Below are 25,008 nucleotides of genomic sequence, written 5' to 3'. Positions count from 1 at the left end.
AATGTTAAACTAGAAAAAAAGACCTCTCCTGAAAAGCTTAAATCATAACAAATATTTCTTCAGGTATCAGAGAGTCACCAATTTTTAAAAGTCAGTGATTTTAGAGACAATGTGTTCAGTGACATTTCCAAATGACTATTACCTTATCTTTCTGAGTACCTTACCACTTCTGTGACCCAAACTCTACTCTGACACAAACCAGCTTACAAAGCACAGCAAAACCCATGGGAAATTTCTGGGTCATTAATAAAATAACATGAAAAATACAAGTGTCCTCTACAGCCTACAGACTACAAGCATCTGAACTATGGATCAAACAATGCCACCTCTCTTACACATGCAGTAACATGAAATTCTCAGGTTCCAATTCCTAACCACTTAGGCAAAAGCAAAAAAAAAAAATCTTCAGTCCCTTTTTCACACTTGAACAATTAAGACTGAAGAGTTGACAGGAATGCTATTGGCCCTATTTGAACTACTGTTTTATAAGATAGCTATATCGTATAGATATATTTACATTTACGTTATGTTTGAAAGGTTAAATATTAAGTGCATTGACATTTGTTCAAAGTAGTAGACTTTGGACATTGTTGTTATTAACAGGAATTATGACCTAATAACATAATGCATTTGTATCTGCCTCTTCCAAGAAACTTCTGACACTGAGGAAGCGCTGTATACATGTAAAACTAAACAGAAGACTTGAAATGAAAATTCTCCTAGAAAAAGCACCATTCAGTAAGAACAACTATTAATGTGTCTCTCTGTAAGGCACCCATATAATAATCTTGATGTTTCAAGGCTTAACTAATCCCACATACACAGTGTAGAAATTTAGCCTTTGCAGACCTAAGTTTAAACTTCTTAAGGTGTTACAAAGTTTAACAAGCCAAGGCACTCACTGTCCTTCAGCTAGTATGAACAACTGCTAAAGCGCATCAACAGGGGTTAGAGAACACTGGCCAAACCATGTTCAGCAGCTTCCAGTTTAACCTTCAACACGTTCAGTATTACCTGCCTATATGCTTTTTAGGTATTGTCCATGCTTTTTCTGAGTCTCATTCCCAATTATACCATACCACATTTAAATAAAGCCATCTTAAGCAGACAGCTGCCCAGCCTTACACCTTGTAAGAACTTTGCACTGACACTGAAGAGAATTACAGAAAACTTCTCCCACGTAATGACGTCTACTGCCTTTCTTGGCTTTTTAACATTTACATGGAAAATTCTTGATGGCAGACACCAGTTCATCACACTGCATTTAATAAAAAAAGGAACAGTTATGGTCTCTCTTCTATCACTTAACCAGTCTAGTTTTGAAAGTTACTACTACTTCTAAAAATCAAAATCATAATAAAGAATACTGACTAATTAAAGAAGTTAGCATCCCTTTATTACCCTGTGTTTATTTTGAAACAAAAACAGGGAACAAAATTGCATATTGGCCACACATTTTAAATGTAGTTTTCAATTTAAATGAAATCCTGTTGCTTTTCTACAGCTTGCTGCTTAATTTGTTTGTCTCTACTTCACATTACGGTCTCCTAGCTAAGTATCAGAGGTTTGCCTTTCTCTGATGTGACAACATCTCATTCCTCTTACAGTCCACCTTAATGAAATCACTCCACTATCTGACAAATTTCTCCCAGTCACTGTTAAGCACTCCTTCCTCAAATACAGTAAGTCACTACCTCTGATAAATTCTATCCATAATTCCAAAATCTTATACGCTTTCCTAGAGGCCCTGTTGACAGGACTTCACTGCTTCCCCCCACACCATCCAAAGAACTGCCATATCTGTTACCAACTTGTTTGACAAATTAGGTACAACTTTGCCCCTTCTTAATTATCCAATAAAAGTCAATTTCCTAATCACAAAGTTCTAAGACCAACTATAAGCTATTTCATGTTCTAATGTTTCATTATACATATATTTGAATTTATGATCATTCACAGTCTCATCTTTATGTCACCTTCCATTTTTCTACCTAATACGATACAAGCCCCTTTGAGGACATATCAGTAGAGATACAACTAGCATTTAACTTTCCTGCATATGCTCTTTTACCACCAAATATGAAGGGAATGAGCATAACTCAGACAAGCGTGTAAAAGCCAACTTAACTTCATTATAATAAATTAAATCTGTTTTTACTAATTAAGACCTATTTGCTCTAAGTCTTCATAATCAGACAAAATTTGGGATGTCCTATACTTTACTGTAGTTTAGGCTTAGATCTCAACCCTTACTCTTAAGTATTTTGGTTTAAGTACTTAGAGGTCATAAATGAAAAGGTGAACACACAGTGACATACACACCCAAACACAGAACAGAAAAGGGGTTGGGGGGAGACGCTTCAAAATCAACACAACTCTCGAAGTGGATTGACATGACCTTGCAACAAAAATCTCCCTAGAGATCTATCAAACTTTGATAACCCAGCCAGAGAGGAAACAAATTACTTAAGGAACTTGTGTTACTGGAAATATAAGCTTGTGTCTAATTAAAAATCAACCAAAATGTGCATCATCTGTTGGTCTTAAAGACTGAAAACTTGATAGGTATAAATATCTGAAGGCAAATCTGTGACACCTCAAGCATCACAAATAGAAGAACTGAGCTGAACTAAGTTATGGGCAATAAAAAGACTTTTTTTTTTTTTTTTAAATCAAGCTTTCTGAACATGCAACCATGTGGTGAAGTTGTGGTTCAGCGGGATGAGTATGAGTCAGAAGGATCATTTGTACATGGGAGGGAGAAAGAATTATTGGAAATCCTTCCATAAAAAGAAGGAAGAATGATGATAACAGAAAACCAGTTACACTTGCTACAACGAGAGTTACTACGCAAAAAAGCAACCACCTATCCAGACTAAAAACAGTATTTTTCAGCAAAAGGACAGCCAGTGAGAAATTAATAGACCATTGTCAGAGATACCAAAGTGACAGTCAGAAACACTTCACCAGTTCACCTATTGCTGCCACTAGCCTGGGGCAAGAAAAATTGGCTGTTTAAATGCCTGCAGATGCAACAGCTGCCAAAGGCAATGAAAAGGTCCCTTTTTCCTTTCTCTCCTGTTTCTGGCTCTACCATCCCAGAGGTAGACTTCTATGACAGGGCTTCCAGCACTCTAAAGTTTTTGAGCAGTCCACAATTAAATTTTAAAACCAAATGTTGTAATAGGCTTAGGAGCAAATTCGCCTAAACTAAACATATTTGAAAAGGGTATATGAAGTGAAGTATGTAGAAGATTTCTTGATAAATGTTTGCTTTTTTCTTCCAATCAGGAAACTGATGAACCTAAGTACTGTTTGAACACAAAAGCATTATTTTAAGCATATCTAAACAGTAATATCTATCTCCCAACTATTCCTTTGCTTTACCTGAACCACTGCAGTTCAAACACACACCACAGCCTGGCTCTCCCTAGTGACTGGCTGCACAGACTATACCTGCACCTCAAACATTAGCCCAAATCATCTTTCAACATAAATAACCTCATGGCAAGCTTCAACTCTCTTAAGCAAGGTCTGCGACAAAGCTTTGCTAAAAGGTTTTGCAAAAGCAAAAGGTTTGCATAATGAAAAAAAAAAAAAACCACCCATTGATATATCTAAAGAATACATTTATGGCCTGAATGTAATCTAGTCAAAAGCTCCTACAGCTAACTGCCAACAGCAGGGGTGGAATTTCTCCCCCATCAGCATTTGTTACCCTTGGACCTAGAATATTGGCTAGACAGAGCTCCTACCATGGTAATTTTAATGTTCTTGTCTTCTGTTCTCTAAGATATCATTCACAGAAAAGTATTTTCTCAAAGTTAACACATTTGATAACAAACTATTGCTCCTTTAACTGTCCTTTCTCCTAGTTCATTCTCCAGCTATTCAAGGCAGAAACCATTGACAAGTACATAAATTCAAATCTCCTAAGCAAATGGCTATATAAAATACTGCAATAAATTACCCAGCTATACTTGCTTTTTATATTCACTATGATTATTCCACCTCTCTAGGAATTCATGGATTAAATAAAATTTGAGTTTGAACAGTCACATATGCCCTTTTTTAAAAAAATAAACATTTTAAAAGCATCATAAATTATATAGAATTATTAATAGAATGTATAAATCTAAGTAGGAAAATAAAAATCTATATATTTCAATTTCATAGAAGCTTCAATTATGACAGTATTTTTGATGTGTGTGGAAAGTGCTGCAGAACTCCATTAAGTCTGGTTTTGACTCCAGTACTCTGGAGCTCTCTACACCCATTTTAATCCCTAAATCCATCTTAATACCTCTCTGTGAAAGTATTTTCCTCTATAAGAAAAACACCTCATTTACATTTACTGCTACAGCATTAACCAAGCAGTAGCAAACACCTGTATATCCCCTGCCTTTGTTTTGCTGTGTATTTAACTGATACTGATAAAAGAAACAATTCCCCTTGCCTTTTTCAATGCATCCCCATAAATCCTGCTTCTTGAAGCACTGTCACAGTCCCCCTGCTTTCCCCGCCTTCTGCCCCCAAAACGTGCCAAATACACTGGGAAAGAGAACATGCTCCATGTCAGAGAACTTATGGCAGTTGTCTTATTCTATTGTCATTTATAGTCCTATAGTTTCAAAATATCTTCGTTTTCATTTACCCTTAAAAGAAAAGCTGCAATACCTGCTATGGGACTGTCAGGCATTTTTATGCCTTACTACTCTTGTACAGTTCACGCACGCAGTCTTGCGCACAAAAGCAACCGAAGAGCTAAGTTGTTCGCTACTTCATACTAAACACAAACAAAAAGACAAATGAAGGCAATCCTTAACACCTCGAAACTCAGCGATACCAAGTTCCATAGCAAAACAGCATTCATATGCAGTGAAGCTCATTGCTTGTGATCTCAGAAGAACTACCTCATGATCTGCATGGCTCTGGGAATCCCCTTTATTAATGCTTGCATCTCGGGCCCACCGTGGAGGTTTCCAGGTTCGTTCCTGTGATCCTCTGTTGTAGTAATAACAGCGTCCCGTCGTATCTTTATGGGTTTCCCATTCCCCATTTATTTGGACTGGAGCACTTGTAGGTAGTGGTGGAAGTGCAGACTGAGATATTTTCAGTTCTTGTAAATTAGCATAAACTGGTGAATCAGGCCTCCCTTGGCTTGGTGGAGTAGTTGGCTATTGAGAGAAGAAATGTATTGTTAAAGAGCAAATGAATTTTAGAATGCTCCCTCACAAATCAGAATATATCACAGTAGTAAAACAAACCAACAACTCCCTTTTTTTGTTGTAAAGTATAAAAGCACAAAGGACAGCCACAAGATGCTGGGTCGTGAAAACATCAGATTGTTAACTATAAGGTAGATATCACAAGCTGTATTTATTTAATACTGAAACAATTTTTCAGCATTTCTCCAGATGACAGCTGATAATTATGTCTTACAGTAGATTTGAAATACACTGGAATCATCATCAAAATAATTATATGCTTGCCTTGTTGAAAAACTTCAGTTTTACAGTTCAAGCATTGCTCAGGAGCTGTAAGTAATATGATCTTGTTCAAGGCAAAACGTAGCATTTCTGAGATGCCACTTGTTAGGCAAAGGTGGTTCCCCAACCTTTCCCCTTCATCACTATTACAGATGATGGTGATTGTAAAGCAGCACTTTTATCTTCCCAGCAAGATCTAAACAGTTCAGTTGGAAAGACAAGCAGTGTTGTGACTAAGAAACTCTGGAAAACACCTGGACTGTTTACCTGTACGCCTTTCCAAACAGGTGCTTATTTAAAAATATTTTGGGCAACATCACCAAGCCTTACATCACCACTCTCTTCTTACAGAAATTAAGTGGATATTCTTATCCACCTAATTTTATTCATATACATGCACACAAGTAGAACAAATATGTACAGGAAAACAAAACACTAACGGCAATTTCTCATTAATAAACAGTTTGCTAACATGAAGACCAGCAGAAATCATGGTTAAAAGTCCATGGCACTCATTGAAGCCACTAGAGCTTTTAGGTGAGAAATACACTTTCAGATGTTCAATTTTTAAAGCGTAATACAAGTATATAAAACACACCATGCAGAATATGAGAGTTGTGTTTTCACAAGAGCTGTGATTATGAGATTGTGAAAGCAGCTTGTTATTAAACTAAATTGAATAGTTTCCTGGTGATACACTGCCATCTCTGTATTTTAGGGCACATTATTTAGACCCTCTACTGGAAGGAGCGATATAATTTATACCATCCCTTCCCCCTGCTTTGTTTTAATTCAGAAGCTTTGCTGCAGGTAAGTCCTTGTGTCTCTTGTTGCATCTTTCACAGGGGAAAAAAAAAAACCTTATTACATTACATAAAAGATCTTTTATAATGTACTTTTGAACATTAAAATCATAAGCTGCTAATCTAGGCCACATCTAATCATAAATTATCAGGGTTTGCTCAGGCAAGAGAGCGTATCATACCACACAATCAGATATAAACCGATTGCACCATAGCCAGAACCAAATATGGGCAATTTCCACAACCAAAAGAGGAAACAGCTAGAGGAACTTAATGAGATTAAAACAGGCAGGGACTTGTTTTGTGCGCCTTTAAGAGAGAAAACACAGCTTACTTGATATAGCAAGCACAGTCTGTTTAAGGCAAACCACAAGGCTGGGCCAGGGGGGATTGCAGCACTAGCAAAATCAGAGAGCCAAAACCAATTAGTAGCTGCCTTTACCTAATTCAAGGGGGGGGAGAAAAAAAAAATCTGTTACAAAACCTGATGAACAGTAAAAGACTATTTTTCTATTATCCAAGCCTTTCCCCCTCACACCCTTTTTTTTGAGTGAGGTTGAATGGCCTTTGGTAGAGTTGCTCTGGAGAACACTAACAGCGTGAAAAATGCTACTGTGAACAAAGCATCACCCCACTGCCTTCAGGGATGAGCCTTGATTCCCCAGGATGCTTGGAGAGTAACCCTGAGGTCTCCCCATTCACAAGAGCAGCATCTGCATTCACAGAATACACAGAATCATATAGGTTGGAAAAGTCCAACCATTAACCTAACACTGCCAGTTCAACATTGAACCATGTCCCTAAGCACCACATCCAAAGGCCTTTTATATACCTTCAGGGATGGTGACTCAACTACCTCCGTGGGCAGCCTGGTCCAATCCTTGACAACCCTTTCAGTGAAGAAATTTTTCCTAATATCCAACCTAAACCTCCCCTGCGCAACCTGAGGCTGTTTCCTCTCGTCCAATCGCTTGTTACTTGGGAGAAGAGACCAACACCCACCTCACTACAACCTCCTTTCAGGTAGTTTTAGACAGTGATAAGGTCTCCCCTGAGCCTCCTTTTCCCCAGACTAAACAACTCCAGTTCCCTCAGCCACTCCTGACAAGACCTGGGCTCTGGACCCTTCACCAGCTTCTTTGCTGCTCTTTGCACACGCTCCAGCAGCTCAATGTCTGTCTTGCAGTGAAATTTGTTTCCCAAATCGCCTGCAGAGCTGCATTTCCCACATAAATTGTCCTGCCATTAAACCCCCATGATTGTCATTTGAAGCAACAACATACACCTGCACCAGGGAACGCACAAACCTTCAGGTTCTTCCTCTCTTTCAAGGAAGCAGCAAATGCCGAGAGACATAACTCAGGCAGCATACTAGTTAAGTTTAAAACAGTAACATGATATAAAAGCTTAACAAGGGATTCTCTCCTAAATGCTTAGTACTTACAAACTCAATATACTGATTTCTGGTTTTCAAGGGAAAGCCAGAACTTTTGGCCTCAACAACAAACAAGACTGCTAACTGTCCTGCCAGTCAAGCCTCCAGCTACTTTCATTCCCCTGTTGCTCTCTTTGAACAGATGTTTTGGGGATAATTGCAAGATTTTTGGAAGGTATTGGAAGTTACTGCTTTCAGCAAAGCATAAAAAAATGCAAAGCCATCAATCTAACACACAGCTTAGCTCACAAGTATGTCTGAGGATACAATTTTCTTATCAGGAACTATTTTAAATAACCACGTAGCATACAATACTACTTCCTCGTACCTCGAGCCACGCAATGAGGTATGTTGTTGTGTCTACAGTAATGCTCAGTTCAAAAGCACCCAACCTTATCAAGGCTAATTTTGTGAAGAAGTCCTCATTTATTGATGGGAAAAGAGCTTTTGGAAAACTCAGGGTTTCCCGAAATTAACTTCAGTGTACTTTCTACATCTGTCTTGGCAGAAAGGTCAATCCTCTCCCCCCACAACCTGGGAAGGAGAGTCCTGCAGAGATGCACATCCCACTAGATGTCCCTGGAGAGCTCCTGGGCCCTGCACCATGTCAACGTTTCTTTTAAGGTGACTGTTTTAAGTTCAAGACTGTTCTGCAAAAGCCTTTAACAGTTTGAAGACAATAAACATTGATTTAACTATATTCCTTTCTTTACCAAACCCATTACTTATTACCAATGTATAACTGCAAATAGATAAAGCACTACCTAGATCAAAATAGTTTCTGACCACTTCCATGGCTGTTTTCCCAAAACCAGACATGCACAGTCAAGGGAAACTTACATACATACTAAACAGCTCGGTATGTACATGAGGCCCTCCAGCTAGAACTTCATTCCCTGGGCTTCACTTTTGCACTAATAAGCTCCAAATGCTCATAAACGTGGAATTAAATCTACCAAAAAAGATTCCTTGGCTTCTCACTATCAAAATCACAAGAACGTGTCCTTCAACATGCCCGTGCATGCACACACAAAATGCCTTATACTCAAAACATTTCAACATTCATTTGCTATTTGATATGGATTTTGGACATTTTCATGTTGCTTTCTCCTGCTAAGAACCGTGAAGGACTCTTGCTAGAAAAATGATAAAGAAAAATTAGAAAGTATAAATACTTCTACGATGCTACAACTTGAATCAAAATTGTACAGCCCATTAAGCACTATGACAACTTTATGAATATAAGGGCCTCTCCCTGAGCTCAGTAATGCTTTGTATTTCAATACCTCAGAAATCTGCTGTATTTCAATTCAGTCTCACAGAAAAGTCTGTTAGCGCTAAATCCCTGCAATCTGATAAGGAAAAGATTTTCATGCAGGCAGAACACAGTTTCCAGGATCAACAAACAACATTCTTCAAATAGGGACTGTACACACAGCTTGTTCAGGACACAGTTTTTATACTGACACAGAGGAAGCAGATACATGCCTTTAAATAAAACAACATGTTAATCATTCATGAATGAACAGTCAACATTTGCAACAAAGGCCGCAGATACGCTATCAGGCCACTAAACACTTGAGCTCAGTGAAATGAAAAGCAAATTTACTATACTTCGCAAGGTACTTTTCATTACCAAAATGCATATCAGCTTCTCAGAGGATACCTTAAATGTTCATGTTACCTTATACAAATGGCAGTATTTGTTTAAGCATTGAAAATTAAAGCAAAGTTTAAAAAAAAAAGGTTCAGTGCACTCCAACAGGGTAAGAATACAGTTCTGGGAGAAACAAGGACTACAGATCTCTTTCCTATCTGCCACCTAAAAGTGCTTTCAGTTTATTTTCATGCAATGAGAACATACTGTATGAAGGATAACAGCAACTAAAAGACAGAAAAAGTTTCCCTGAAACTTGCAATTACCTTTTACAGCACTTAAATCCAATAAAAAAAACTTCTAAAACATAACAACTGCTTAAAGAAGGACTGCAGTGCCAGCCTACAAAACATGACCTACCACATGATTTTCCCTCCTTTACAAATAAATTGCTTTAGTTGTCGTGCCTGTTTGCAGCTTTTCTTAGCGTTATGAACTTGAAATTACAAGCTTCCAATTCACTAGCAGCATCTGGATTGCTAAAAGTAGCTGCTAAAAATAAAAATTTAAAAAATCAAGTCTCATCTTAATACTCTTTATGAAATTACAAGCAACAGATTGTCCATAGTCATGCGAAAGAACAGCATTACACTGAAGGAAAATGAGGGAATACCGGCCGGCTCTTTGCCACAGCAAGCCGAAGAAAGAAGGGCAGGCACATCCCACAGCATACCAAGACAGGGAACGAAGCATCCCAGTTCCCTCAACAACCGAGCTTCTTGCCAAGGAATTACCACTGTCCTTTTAGGAAGGCCTGGGACTTCAATACCAGCTTTATGCAACAGGAAGGATATAAGAGAAACCTCAAAAACTCCAGTTTCATTTTCACAAAATGACAGCTTCAACTGGAATAGTTAGCTCATCTTCTCCTTCCTCCTTCTGCTCTTGGCTTATGTTTTTCCAAGCATGTTCTGGCCCTACTTTCTTTCTAACATATGCAGGCGCATTTAAAAATTACTGTAATACCCAAAAATCCACGAGGGAGATTTTCCAGCAAGTCCTCTACTACCTCAGAGGTAAAGACAGCAAATTAATTTAACAAACCAAATTGAAATGGGAACCAAACAATTTATCTACTAACCACCTCCAACCTTAACTGGATAATTCACTCTACAAGTCTAAGGAACACATAAAGAGATGACAGTAAATATTATAAGCCTGTTAATAGTTTACTATAAATTTCAGACAAGCTATGGTACTGCAAATATTATTTAACTGCGCTGAAGTTCTCATGTTCAGTTTATCTGCCATTATAAAGTGATATGAAAAAATGACACTGCAAAGCAGTGCAGAACTAAAATCATCCTGTACAAATCATTCAACTATATTTGCCTAGTAAAGCCCATTCAACAGTTAAATTTTTAAAAGGGATGTTTTAAATGTTAAGCAGATACACTCAAAGTAAATTTTTTAAATGGCTAGCCAATAACTTTCCATCAGATTGAAAACAGCAAAATTAAGCATCTGATTTACTTTTGCTGATTCTATCTTGGTCAATTTTGCATTTTACTTACACTGAATTACAGGCTGAGCTATTACTTTCTTCTATATCTGGAGATATTTACATACAAGTCATTTTAATATTAATATATGTATTAATATTTTGTTTTATGAAGCTATATTATGAAACAAAGAGTCTTAATACATAGGACATTGTGTTCTACCAGAATGCATTGTGTTATTTCAGCCATTTAAGTTCCCTTCTGCTTTAGGTCTTCCATAACACAAAAAATAATTCCCAAAGTTGCCAAAAATATAAATTGTTATCTGATGATACTGTAATGCCTTATCAATTAAAAAAAAATCCAGATGTGTAGCAAAATGCTCTAAAACTAAGTGATTTAAATTATTTTTCATCCTCATCAAGCCAATGATACATTAGACTGTACTGCAAAAATCCTGCGGCACAGAAAGCCAAGAGGTGGCTTCTTCTGTCCCATTCATGAGCGCTTAGGAACAGAGGTGGGCAGCAGCTGCAGCAGGAGGGCTCTCTGTACACCGTGGCCTGCTGCAGGGGAGCAGTTGGCTGTCTCTGACTGCCAGAGACAACGCTCCCAGATCATCCATCATAAATGGCCAACAAAGAAAACTGATGGAAAACCTTTTCATCCTGTACACTCTACAGATTTCCCATTCCCATTTCTATTGTGCTCGTGACCATCTCGGTGCGCAAAACTATTACATATGAACTTAGGAAGTTCATAACAATTAAAAAAGTATATAATTGATCGAAGGATTGCAACAGTGATGTCAAATATTTTAAAAAGCAGAAATAAGATCTTACAATGGGATCCTTTGTAAAACATGCACAAAGATGACAGTGTTTACCATACTTGTACTTCACCACTTGCACAATCTAGCTTCTCCCTTCCATAAAAAAAGCTTTTGTCCAAGGATATAGACAAAGCTGCTTTTCCTATAGTAGCAATTTTAAATACCATATAAAACACTTCATACATGCTTACATAGCAAGCTTATCCCAATTATGAAAGAGTGGCCAAATTTAACAATGTTGAAGAGTCAGCCACTATATTTCCTTCACTCCTTTTTCATCCTGTCAACTTAAACATATAAAACACTGATACTTTCAACAGACATAACGCAGTACCTGTAACCACCTTCAGAAATTTAGCTAGTATCTTGAACAACCTCCACACGCCATGCAGTAGTAGATTTACACATTTATTTTTCCTCCACCTTCATGGAAGTGGTGTCAAGTTGCTTCTGTAATAAGGATGTTTCAACAATACTAGTAGAAACACCAAGTTTATTCTGTGTTTTAGTTTAACTGCTGTTAATTCTTGACCTCTGGGGAATCCACAGTCCATGTCTGAATGCAGATTTGTGAAGAATAAAGCTGCTGGGAATCATTTGTGGAGTCTCTCAAGGATTATTCTCTACAAAAAGCTAAGATAGTACACTAAGAAAACATCAAAAAAACCTAAGTTGCTTTCTCCAGTGGAAAAACAGTCCTGTGATATGCCAGCAGCTACTGCTTTTCAGAAGGGCAGCATCACAAGAGCATAAGTTCTTCAGTTGTTTTAGAAGCATTACAGCAGAGTAAGAGCTTATTCTGCAGTATCGGTTAAAGTTGCAGGAGTACTGGAGAGGCCTCACTTAGCCTATTGGTGGTTTTAACTGATTTAATATGTAGCCATACATCTCATTTGCCTCAGAGAGGTCGAAGTATTTTAGTATTTTCTAAGACAGCTTATTAACACCTTCATGGAGCACTTCTATGTTGCCACCATTACAGTACCATAGCATGTCTAAAAAGTTAGCTCCTATGAAACATAATTGGGAGAGTAGAATAGTGGGTTTTGAACACCTTAAATTTCAAGAAAAATATTCCATTAGTTTAAGTCACTTCAAACTGAATATCAATTTTTTTCTATGCTTTACATTCTCAAGAGTACAGATCCCATAGCATTTAAGTGTACTTTTGAGGGTACAGTGCTTACACAAAGCAGTGTAAAGCCAGGCACCCATGGAAAGTGCAGATGGGAAAGTAAACATCACCTCTGATAAGATTCTCAAGTTAGTTACTGAAGTTGTATTACTGGGCAAGCTCAAAAGCCTCAAAGATAGCTTGAGTACCATTTGATCAAACAGAATGAGAACTATCATCATGCAAGTTATCAAAACCCTATGAATCAGTAGAACAAAAATTGTAATATTCTGCTACTTGAAGGATAAGGAAAACGCTAGAGCCATTAAGAATTTGAAAACTATGTGTATTAATGGCTCACTTTCCAAATATTAAGTTTAAAAAAAAATAGAGAAAAGAACAATTTGCAAAAGACAGTTTTAAAACACAGCAGTCATCAAATCTGTGTTCTGTCAGAAAGGGCATTTAATTCCAAACACTTGACAAGAAAATGCAGAACTCCCACACAATTTACAGCTGTTGTCCTTTTACTCTGCTGTAAAAGCAATTTCACTTGTGTGAAACTCTGCTTCGCTAAATGTTGCTTGTGGCAGCAAATTCTGCAAGCCTTTGTTATGCCAGTATTTCTTTGTTAGGTGTTAGAATAATTTCAAAATATCTTCTTGAGCTTATGAACTGCAATGCTTAGAAGTTTTTAATAACATATGCAGCTGCAGAACATCACCAATATTCAAATAGCATGAGCAATGCTAATGTATAAGCATACTTACTGGTACGCCGGAAATACGTTATCGGAATAAATTGAGGCATCAAACCCCAGTGAACAACACAGCTAACTGGTCTAGGAAACAACCATGGTACAGTATGAAATCAAATACTAGAATAATTTCTGTTGGCTTGCCTTGCTAATACATTAACGAGAACATGTTCTGTTGTGCAGCCAGCAGGCTCTGTCCTTTCTTGAACACCCAGGCGGCTGTATTTCACACAGTTTAACAGGCAGCTGCTACCTTCCCAATCTGCTTCTCAGAGCTTTCCCTATTACTTGCAACTACTATTCCTGAGGGACCACGCTACTCACGTGCCCCAAATCTCCAGTGGACAGTTTCCTTGATTAGTGTGTCCCACTTGGGAACAAACAGGGAATCCCTTCAGAAAACAGCCAATATTGCTATTTCCATTAACTTCCATAAACATTATATTAAAAACCTGAGAAACAAGTTTCAATACCACCCAATTTATAAACTGGAGCAACATCTGAAAAGTATGTTCTAGGAATCCTGACTGGCTATACAATTTCAAAATATATCATTTGAAGAACCACATTTTACATACTGACATGCTAGCTCTATACCTCTACAAACTAAAAATCAAGTTATACACACGAAGTCTAGAAAAATTATTACAAGACCTGTTCATCAAGTAATTTATTCATACTCTAACATAAAACAGACATAGGTTGGGGAAATATGAATCTCAGGATGTAACTGTTCTGAAGCTTGTACATGCAAAGTCCTGATTATTTCCATATTTCTTACTTCAGGCAATTTTTTCAAGAACTATCCTTTTTAACACATCAGAACATCTACTATTTAAGAAATCTCTTTTTTGCTCCTTCTCCCTTTGGAAAAACTGGTTTGCTCATCTTAGCAGAAAGGGAAGCCAAGAGAAAAGTAATTTGATGTTTTAAATGAGTTAGTTACCCTAACTCCCCAGACACACAAGCAAAGAATTTCCTTTGTGCAGAAAGGCAGAAACCAAACTCACACTCCTGCTTATACACAAAGCTCAGCAACTGCTTTTTCTAATTCAGTTCATTTCACCGAATCAATAAAGCACACAGTTTGAAGGGCTCAGCCAACAACTTGATGTCTAGAAAACAAGAAAAACCACAAATTTATTTCAGAAAATGAAAGACTACTGATACAGTTTTAAGATATAGCTAAGCTGGTCTATGGGCCACCCGCTGCCAAGAGGAACGACCCCATCTCCCTTGCCCTCTGCTCCGTGCTGCTGACGTGACCCTGCAGCAAGCCGATGGAAGAAATTAGAATGGCAGTAAATTAAGCCCACTGAGACTTTAAGAACAAGAAACAAACAAAACACACATATTTTGACACTTTAGGTGTTTGCAGGTCACTGCAAGGTCAGAGATGCCTTTAAAGTGTCTGACTGACTTAGGAGACAGGAGAGCAGGACCTTCTCTTCCAGAACCAGTTAGCTCTTAAGGAGGTTTAGCTGCATCATTAAACCCCAGAGGTGGCTAGGAGAAGGAATTATCTTCAAACATCTAAAACAGAATCAGGTAGAGACAATAATAGAGTTGTTTATTTCTGCCAGGGACAGGAAAAAAACCACCCCAGCTAAAATTAAAAAAGTTACTTCTGTATGGAGAGAAGGTACAAGGAACAAAACCTTGCAACAGCATGATCAGGAAAATTGGGAACTTTCCTTGAAGGTTGAAGCGCAGGTTAGTCAACAAGTTTCAATAGCACTGTTCGTATTTTGGCTTCTGTCCCTATGCAGTGAGAAAGAATCACGTTAGGGTTCTTCTCCCTTTTTATTACAGTCACAAGGTTTTGTATAGCTTCACACGTTTGTAACCCTCATCCTGAAAGGCAGCACATTCACATCTGAAGTTAGAAACAAATGGAGAAAGCCATTAAAAATGTATAGTAGGAAGCTGCTTTACTGTACAAGGATGCACAGGTTAGGCTTAAGTCCTCATTTTTTCTTAAGGAAAATCAACAGCCTAAAAGAATGAGCAACATAATACCTTGGCCATCGGAGCATTGGAGAACATACATGAAGTAGAAGAGGCCTTATGCCATCAAAGGAAGAAAGAAGTACCCTGAGGAGCTCAGACAAAGATTAAGCTGAATAAGGATAGCTCTTCCTGTTACCTCTGAGTACAGAGCACAGCAGTAGTATGATAAGAGTGGAGAAACACAATTTGCTTGCTAGCTTAAGTCCTCCATGTGGAATGTAAAAAAAAAAAATCTCTGAAGAAAACGTTTCTGTTAGTATTTTGAGAAAAACTATTTTAACATAAAATATAACACATACGATACTTTATAGATGCAATATAAACCAAAACATTTTCCTCACAGCCACCCAAGCCCTTCCAACCACAGGAAAAAGAGTATCATACTGATGGCTGATGTACCTACAAGATAAAACTTGATGATAAGCTTTACTTGCTATGACTATCTCAGGCAACAGGTAAACCAAGGTAACTGCAAAATAAGCACATCACGGAAACTTGGCTGTTCCGCAGACTGGGGTGCGAACTGCCCGCTTACCAGTGAGGCATTCACCGATTCTGGCAATGCTGAAGATCTTCAACCAGTCTGCATGGACAAGCACAAAAAAATGCCTATGACTCTGCATCTAATATATTACCTTAGAGAACTAGAAAAAAAGGATACTTTTGCTACAGTTGTCATCAAATGAGATGGAATGGGAAGTGTAGTGAGGCAGAAGACTAATATATAGCCTTAGCTATGCTGGGCTGCTATGTCTGTCAACATTTCTTTAAGAAAAGTAGGAACAGTACATTGTTCAGAATGCTTATAGCCACTTCTTGCAAAATTAAAAACCCACCATATTACTAATTTTTAGTAGAAAAACCTGGGTCAGGTATGGTGGGAATATCTTAATCAATTTAAAAAAAAGATGCTATATTTTCTTCTCCTCTCCTCTCTCCTCTCTAAACCTCCAGGCTATATCGATACTTAAAATAAGTTACAACCCAGAAGACTAATAAAACATTCAGAAACATACAGAAGTAAGGAAAGGGAGATTCTTCTGCCCGCCTACCCACCCTGGATCTAGTCATGCTTCCAATTTCAGATATTCCCACAAATCTGAGAGATGAGTTTCGGAGAATCAAGCTTCTCAGATTTCAGGAAAATAAGGACATGCCCCATTCACTCAGTCACACTAACCCCATAGTGGCTCGTGTATTGTTCACTGAGATGGTTAACCCAAAAAATTAATAAGATACAGAACAAACCAAACAGGAAAACATACATGACACTATACTTTGTGGGATTAATATATAGATTTTTATTTTTTTTTCAGAGCAGTTAAATTCAACAATGGACAAACCCACTTCTGCATTCAGAGACAAAGGCAGTGAAATCATCTCTATAGTAAAAAGCTTCCCAGCACAGAATTTAAGTCACCTGAAGCAATATCCTAAAGCATGCTGGACAACTAGAAGTGCTTGTGCTTCAATTATTCTTCCTTGACCATGAATTATCACTTCAAAGCCTTCAGAAATAGAGCTGGTAAGTCAATTCCCAGGTACAATTTGCAAAAAAGACCCAAAATGTTACAAGTTAAAGGGCAAACCCACATGTTTAGTGAAGAGCAGTTTTACCGAAACCTGTGGCCCTTTCTCCCTGGTTTGCTTTTACAGCTGCCACACTGACAGGAAACTTGAAGTCACTCGTCTTCCCTGAGAAGTTGCAAATAATCAAGTGATGAAACCAGCTGCATTTTGTAACACAAAACAGAGGTCTTGCAAACTAAGTGAACTGGGCTTTGGGGCTTTTGCTTGGCTTTTTTAAGCTTCTGAGTAACTGCAGTGCAATCTAGACTTCGATATTTATCTGTTCAGTTAGTTATGATTTTTGCAGTTCAAATATAATTTCAATGTGGCCATTAGGATAAAAAAAATCTGTGGGTTGTATGCTACAGTAACGGAAAACCACAAAGTGCATACAGCCTATAGTATGTCTATCATATCTCAAATAAAAGAATTGGTGAAGGGACTAAGGCAGTGTCACATGGTCTAGAAACTTTTTTTTAAAAAATTGTATGCCAGACTATTCAAAGACTAATAACAGAAGTTCCTCAACACTGGACTAAGCCCCAGAAGCTCAGCACAGCCATGCAACCTCAAAAAAGCCAAAACTAATTCCGAGTATCTATCTCTCCTCCTCCAACAACCTTCCTTAAACATAGCAGCTGTAGGTTTCACACAGAAAATGGTGTTCACTGGTACATGTTACAGAAGAGGTGACAGAAGAGGTTCCAATGGTCCCTTATGTCCTATACAAACTATCGAGCAATTCAAGTTAAAAAATTAAAAATAAAAATAAATGAAACCTTACCATTCAACTAAAAATTATGACAAAGGAAAAAAAAAACCAAACAAAACACTGAAGGCATCTCCACTGCCAGGCTAGTATAACTACTGTTGAATAGGCAGCCATACGGACTAGTGGTCAAGCACCAGGAGAATCAAGAGGTTACAGGCCCACTCCATAGAAATGCTCCCGATTTTAAATAAGAAATTAGGTGCTTCGAGAATTAGCATCTCATCAAGCTTTCAGTAATCGAATTAAAATACATGTTTGATTTTCTGACTCCTCAGATCTACTTAATAGGAGGAAGGTCCACTTTATGACTTCCAACTGTACACTGGTACAAAAACCAAAACACAGGAAGGCTAAACAGCACAGCATGCCAGACAAGGTCCCCGTAACAGACTTCAGGAGTTGGGGGGTTTTTTGGGGTTGCGGGGTGTTTGTTTTTTTTTTAAATACCCATTTTAGGGAGGTATATTGAGGTAAAAACATTTATAGATTGGACTGATAATTAACGTGATCAGCAGAAATACTTTTCGTTTCACTGTATCTTTTTCTACAACTTTTGGTATAAAGCAGACTATGAAGTCACTACAATTATCCCTGACTGTGATATCACAGAGTCCTTTGATAACTCAAAAGAAAAAAATAATTTATCCCACTACCTAACTTTTGACATCTTAAGTTGATATTTCTCACTTAAATGTTTGGAACTATCTGTTCAACATAAAACACTGGGTTTGCTGGAGAAGCCAGCTGTGTAATAACAGGACGGACACACACACACAAAAAAAAATCTTATTCCAGCTTCCTGTTCTGATTTCACTCCTTCAGACAAGTATCAACAACTAGTCGTAATTACATGCTTAGCAGAAATCCCCCTGCTTGTTTGCAGGTCCTTCTCAAACAAAGTTTTAATAGGTTGAAAGACCTCTTAAGAAAAGCCGAAACAAAGAGGTACAGCCTGCCAGAAATAAGGCGGGGGGAATTTTGATATTTCAAGCACAAGCTCCATCTCCAAAGGCCTGCTGTCACAGACAGCACCCGCTAAAGATGCACTCTGATCATAAAGATGGCATCTGGTTTTGCCACGTATGGTACTACATTCACACTTGAGCCATTCCAGCTATGAGCAGCACTGCTGGATTAAGGCTGTAAAAACCTCTCCTGAAGTCTGACTCCAGAAGCAAGATAAGACACTCAGATGTAAAAAGACAGAGCTGAGTGAAAGCAGCTATAAGCAAACCAGACGCTGCAGTAAAACCAGGAAGCTGCGTTCCCTGCCCACCACACAGACCACCGTGCAGTCTGCCCGGTACCAAGGTGGGATGCAGGGAACCCGCAGCCCTTCCCACTTCTGCCATAAGATCATAAGACAAATTCCTATAAGTAGTAAAATAAACTGACATAATTGAATTGGCCTTCTGCCATGCAACACCATTTTTCACTGCTGACAACTAAAAATGAAAATAGCGCCAACCCTTAGATATCAGAGATCCATTCTGATTTATCAGTAAAATGAAGAAGTTACTAAACTGCCATAAAAAAGTTAATACTGCCTCTGAAGCAAAAGGCAGAGAGGAAAATTCTGATTCAGGTATTGGCACTAACCCTACCTGAAACTTACTGCTGACAGTCTGAATGAAAGAGGCCACGCTAACCCCCCATGCATTGTGTACCCCAGATTACAAAAAAAACAAACCAAACCACAAAAGTTGTTTGGTTTTGGGCTGGGGGTTTTGGGTTTTTTTTTTTTTGACTGAAGCAATATTTACAAAGTCTTCTGACAAATATAAAACTTTGACAAAATTAAGAGAGCATGTTAAAATGGACTAATTATGCAGATGCTGTTGTTACCAGGAATCTATTTTACATAATACATTAGAATTTTAAATTCTCAAAAGCTTTCATGCAAGAAAACTTTCATTACGAAAAGACAAATAAGTTACCAGCACTTAGTACACAGGAATGCATTTATGGTACTCTTGTCATACAGTGTGAGGGAGTTTAGAAAATGCTGTCAAAATTCATTAAGAGGCATGTTATGCTACTTAAAATTACTTAAAACATTCCAGGCTTTTTTGACTGTCCTATGCAAGAAAGCAAACCTATTATAACTGAGATGGCAAGAATTTGCTAATAGTTTCATGCTGATTAAGCAACATGCTGTAAGCAGTGCCTCACCGCTCGCTATGGCAAACACGGCCCTCCCCCATGCTGCTGAATTATAACTCCGGGCTCAGCATTCAGTGGATCAGCTGGAGCCACCAGCCTGGAGAACATTCTCATTGAAACTACAAGTATAATACAAGTATTGCAGCACTATCTGCTAAGCTATTGAAAAAAAGATGCTTTTAAGGACATGTATGCATGAAAAACCTCTACGGTGAAGTATATAGCAAAGCTCACCACATAAAGCTGTCCTTGAAAGCTGATGGAAAGCAGCTGTTCAGCTGCAAAAACCACAGGTTGAATGGAAGCTGAACTTTCTGGGAGTATCCCAGAAAAATACATATTAGGGTAAAGGGCGTGTTATTCTTCTACTATTATTCTTCTATTCATCAGCAAATGATGCCTCTTTAGATGTCTGCTGCATTTGTTTGACAATTTAGCTAAAGCAGAGTCTCACAAACAACTGACATTGAAAGCCTTACTATTTCTAGAAAAAGTAATTGTCATGAATAAAGCAGACAGAAGAGTAAGGTTTTCAATGCATTTGAAGTTACTGTATACCAGTTTTCACAATAATACTTTGCTATTGGTTTCTATGCCATTTTCTAGAAAGATTTCCACTGAGCTTCTCTTAAAGAAAAAAAAAATTACAGGCAACTGCAGGCACTGCTGGACCTCCAGGTTCCTCCAAGCTGATAAGCCAGCTGCCTAGAGAGCCTTCTGCAACACTGCTGTCAATAAACACAGCTTATTCTGCGTGGTGACTGGTAAGACTTTGTTCTTCAGCTACATCTAGTACAACAGCTATATTAAAAATATAAAGCTTATTGGGAAACTTTGAATACCTGAATAGGCTTTAGGCTAACATCATTCCACATGCTTTTGTCTTCACAAGAGCAGCAACTGAGTATAAAGGGTGGTTAGCTGTACCTTCTAAATAACACTTACTGGAAGTATTAATAGCTGTGCTGTTTAGAGTGCCATTGAAATGGGGGATTAGAGGATGGGCAGTCTGGCATGGCAACAGTGCAGCAATCCTAACAAAACCTCCAAGGAAGCCTCAAGGTACGACGAGCCTTGCAGCCATCATTCCTCTCAGAGAAACGCAAGACAAGAGTACAGGAAAATGTTAAACTGCTGAACTCTGCTAAGAACACATGTGCATACTTTACATTTCAGCACACAGAATCATCTATAACAAGGAGAAACTGAAGTTTTATGCCACCTTTTGCCAAGGTGGTACAAAGCTTTTGGCCATACTGGCATATCATAACAAAACAGATCTAGCAGTAGCAATAGGTTATAAGTATCAATTAAAAAAAAAAAAGTCACTCTTGTCATAAAGCATGCCTTTACTGAGATGCTTATCATCATAAATATGAAAAGATCCCCCAACTTGAAAAGGATTTGGAACAAGAAGCTGTTTGATATCATTTTGATAGTTTGTTTCCATAGGCTTCTTTCTCTACATAAACCTTCCCTCAAGCATGACTGAAGCTTGCAGATGATACAAAAGCCATTTTCACACCCTATTCATCATTTTTCACATACATAAACATATTTCAACTAATAAGTAATCTTTTAAATTATTAAATTAAAATTAGATGTTAAACTCCCACTTATTCATTTAGCTCATTATTAAAACATATTATCTAAAATTTGGTTTATTTTAATATCAAAACTCATTTTAAACTGGCAGGTTTCAACCAACAGTGAAGAGATTAGATTTTCTCGTCTTTAAAACCCACCAGTCCCTGTACTGAATTATCCTTCACTAAATCTGCAGTCAGGTCCAATATTCTCTCACATTTACTGTGTAACGCTGCATATAATTAGTGGGTTCCATGACAGACAGCAACATTTTGTACAATGTGCAAGACAAAGTCACTATACAACTTAGAGCAGAGACTGCAATTTAATTTTCTAAGTCTTTGGTATTTTAGGATACTGCATTTCTTTTGCATCCTTACTGTTTCCCAGTACCTTGGAACAGGACATTCACCAGAGTGCCCGAAGCAAAGAAACCTTAAGGCAAAAAGCAAGGGGGGGGGGGGGGGGAATGTTTGTCATTAAAATGACTATTTCTTGTTTCTCCAATACTTAAGATGTGGCTTGTGCTTAAAACCCTTCTGACCAGGAAAAATACTTCCGATTTTGGTACTTATGGAAAAGAAGTTCACAGTCCCCCTAGAAAAGCATTTTAAAATTAAATTCCCATTACAAGGTGGGCTCTTAACAGGACCAGAAGCTGGCTGTTCATGTATTGTCACCTCCAGTACACACACTCAGCTGTTTAGTTTGCACATTAAAGTTTCCAAATAAACCATAAAAATCCCACATATATTAGCATCCATCATTTAAATTGGAGGGGAGAGAAATATGAAGAATTAAGACAAAATGTCACGAGTCCTAAATTCAGAAGACGCTGCCTCCACAATATATGTGCACCAGCACACAATCAAAACTTTACAGTTTTGTTAGGACTGCTTGAAGCCCCTCAAACTCATGTATTTTAATGACTTAAGGCAAAGAACATCTACTATTATGTCATGCATAACATTCTTTTCTGGTAATGAAGGATAAAGTAGAAACCCACCTCATGCCAGATAAGACATACACGCAACAGTTTAAGTCAGGACTCCAGTTTAAAATTCTGCCTTAAAAGACATAATAGCATAAAGAAAATAGTTGGCACATTTATATACGAGTTATTTCAAAATTTGAGCAAAGTAGGAATATTTCCGCCAGTAGCTGTTTAAGACCACACAAAAAAGCCCGTAATAATTACACCACTGTGTTTCTAAGATATTTTCTCAACTTTCAACTGAGCTAGAACAGGCTACAATCACTCTAATTTTATCCTTGTGATTCCATTTTGCAAAAGTGCACCAAATAGTATGATGAATATTTTAAGACATCCAACTCGCCATGCCTAACTTCAAGAAGTTAAGAGATTTCTTTGAGATCACTTTTGAGGTTTTGTTTGTGGTTTTCTTTTTCCTTTAAATGCTAAAGGGCAAGTACACAATTGTACTGTTAAAGACTCAGAATCCCAGAAATACTCAGCACCAGGCTATATGTACTGCTTACAGCAGAACTAAGCAAAGCAATAAAATTCTCATGGGAATCTCAACGAGGCTCATCTTTCCCTTCCCCCCCAACTAAAAGTAGACATACTTGTCCTTTGACTGTATTTCTCAGTCTGTTTCCCTCTACTAGCAGACAGTTTGTTGGCACCCGGTTTCAGGGCAGAAAGCATAAAACACTTAGCCATGCATTTCTGCACTCTTTCTTCCCCTTTGATTTTCCTTACACTAGCAAGAATTTCTTTCATTTTTAAGAACAGCTTTTTCTGCAATTCAGTATGCAGAGTAGGTATACTGCCACTTGTTTTTGTGTTTTCCCATTAAAACAGACATTAAAATAAATTAAGTCTGCAGCTCCCACTTTACTTCAATAAAATTAGATATTAAATGGGCATTTTTTCTTCAGATGACAGTTAAGAAGATATAAAAAGATTTAGTATTTGTAGAATTTTAGTTGCTTTACAACAATTCTGAGGCTGCACTCAAGCCCAGGTCTACCCTACCAAGGACAACATAGAAGCCTGGTCCTCAGTGCTCAAACCACAGTTTAACGTAATATATGGTGAAGCAAAGGAGCAATTTCATGGACAGACAGTAAGGAGGCACTGCAAGAAGGTGAAGTGAGAGCAGAGTAAGTGTATAAAATTCCCAAGACCACCTATGGGCACAGGTTTTAAATACAGCCTTTCAAGCTACACTTTAAAAAAAAAACCCACAAACTTTCCTCAGAAAATCAATTGCCAAGAAAGAATTGGTCAGTGCTAACATCCTCTTAACCCACAACATTCTCTTTATTTCTTTTAACAAACAGCATGCCAGAGACATGCAGCAGCTATAAAGCACTGTACCTTACAGCCCTCACAAATGCCATATGGGGTATCATCACACTCTAAGTTTGGACAAAATCTGTTGAGGCTTTAGAGCTTTACAAAGCAAGAAAAGAATAAAAAAATAGTTTAAAACTAGATTTTAGCAAAGCACTTGGGATTTGGTTTTTTTCTGATTTTCCATAAAAGAAAAAAAAATTAAGCACAAGCACATATACAAGTTTTGCTCAACTGATGGTTACAATAGCAATTTATGAACTACAAGAAAGCAAAAAGTGGATGCAATACAGTTTCTACACATACAGTTAACTGAAAAGTAAACAAACTTGAACGAATATTTACACCTTGGTGCATCTCAACCCACAACCTGCTACAGGAACTTCTCAAACTTGGAAGGAGAAGGAACTGAGACAGGTCTCCTTGTGAGAAGAGCATGAAAGAATAACAAGAAAAAAATACCTCTAAAGGTTTACTTCCCTCGCCTCAAATGTCCTCTCTTCTCAGGCAGTCACGTGAAGAACATAACCCTTCAGGTTGGCAAAGGCAAGGGGAAGTAAAGCAGGTAAAGCTGAAGGCCGTAGCTTGTTACTGCAAAGGCAGTGGTGGGTGACCGATTGGGACCTGCCATGGGCACAAGCGCAAGCGGCTGAGCTCAGTGAGTGAGCGAGCGATGAGCAAAGGGTTGGAAGGACAATGCTGCACAACAGCTGAGCCCCTGGCAGGGCCACACAGCCTCTCCTCGCTGGAGCTCAGGCTCCAGCTCCCCACCTAAAGCAAAGCAGCCACAGAGCCCAGCTGTAAAAAGCACGCCCAGGAGGAAGCAACAAAGTCCTCTGGCATAGCTTGTGGGCATGAGCACTATGGAGTAACACACATTGTGGTATGAGAAGTACAAGGCCTTAGGGCAGCATGAAGATGACATGAGAAGTTAGATTGTAGCACCTGGGAGGGAGAATAAGGACGAAAATCACAGCCAGGACAAATGAACAAATGACAGATGACAAATGGAGGATTTTAAAAAAAAAAAAAAAATCAAAAGGACAATACTGACGAGT

General features: G+C 38.1%; 1 protein-coding gene across 10 annotated transcripts in view; it reads right to left on the bottom strand.

The window, feature by feature from the left end:
* ARHGAP12 (Rho GTPase activating protein 12) overlaps window positions 1-25,008 on the bottom strand; it is an 80,809-nt gene that overhangs the window by 40,822 nt on the left and 14,979 nt on the right. For all 10 annotated transcript variants that reach the window (XM_075082509.1, XM_075082510.1, XM_075082511.1 and 7 more), the window contains exon 3: window positions 4,914-5,177. In XM_075082509.1, coding sequence (XP_074938610.1) covers window positions 4,914-5,177 — 264 coding nt within the window. The remainder of the gene's footprint in view (window positions 1-4,913; window positions 5,178-25,008) is intronic.

This window comes from Phalacrocorax aristotelis, chromosome 2 (assembly GCF_949628215.1).
Source record: "Phalacrocorax aristotelis chromosome 2, bGulAri2.1, whole genome shotgun sequence".
NCBI lineage: Eukaryota > Metazoa > Chordata > Aves > Suliformes > Phalacrocoracidae > Phalacrocorax > Phalacrocorax aristotelis.
The sequence above is the reverse complement of the archived record's forward strand: the minus strand, read 5'-3'. Positions and strand labels throughout refer to the sequence as shown.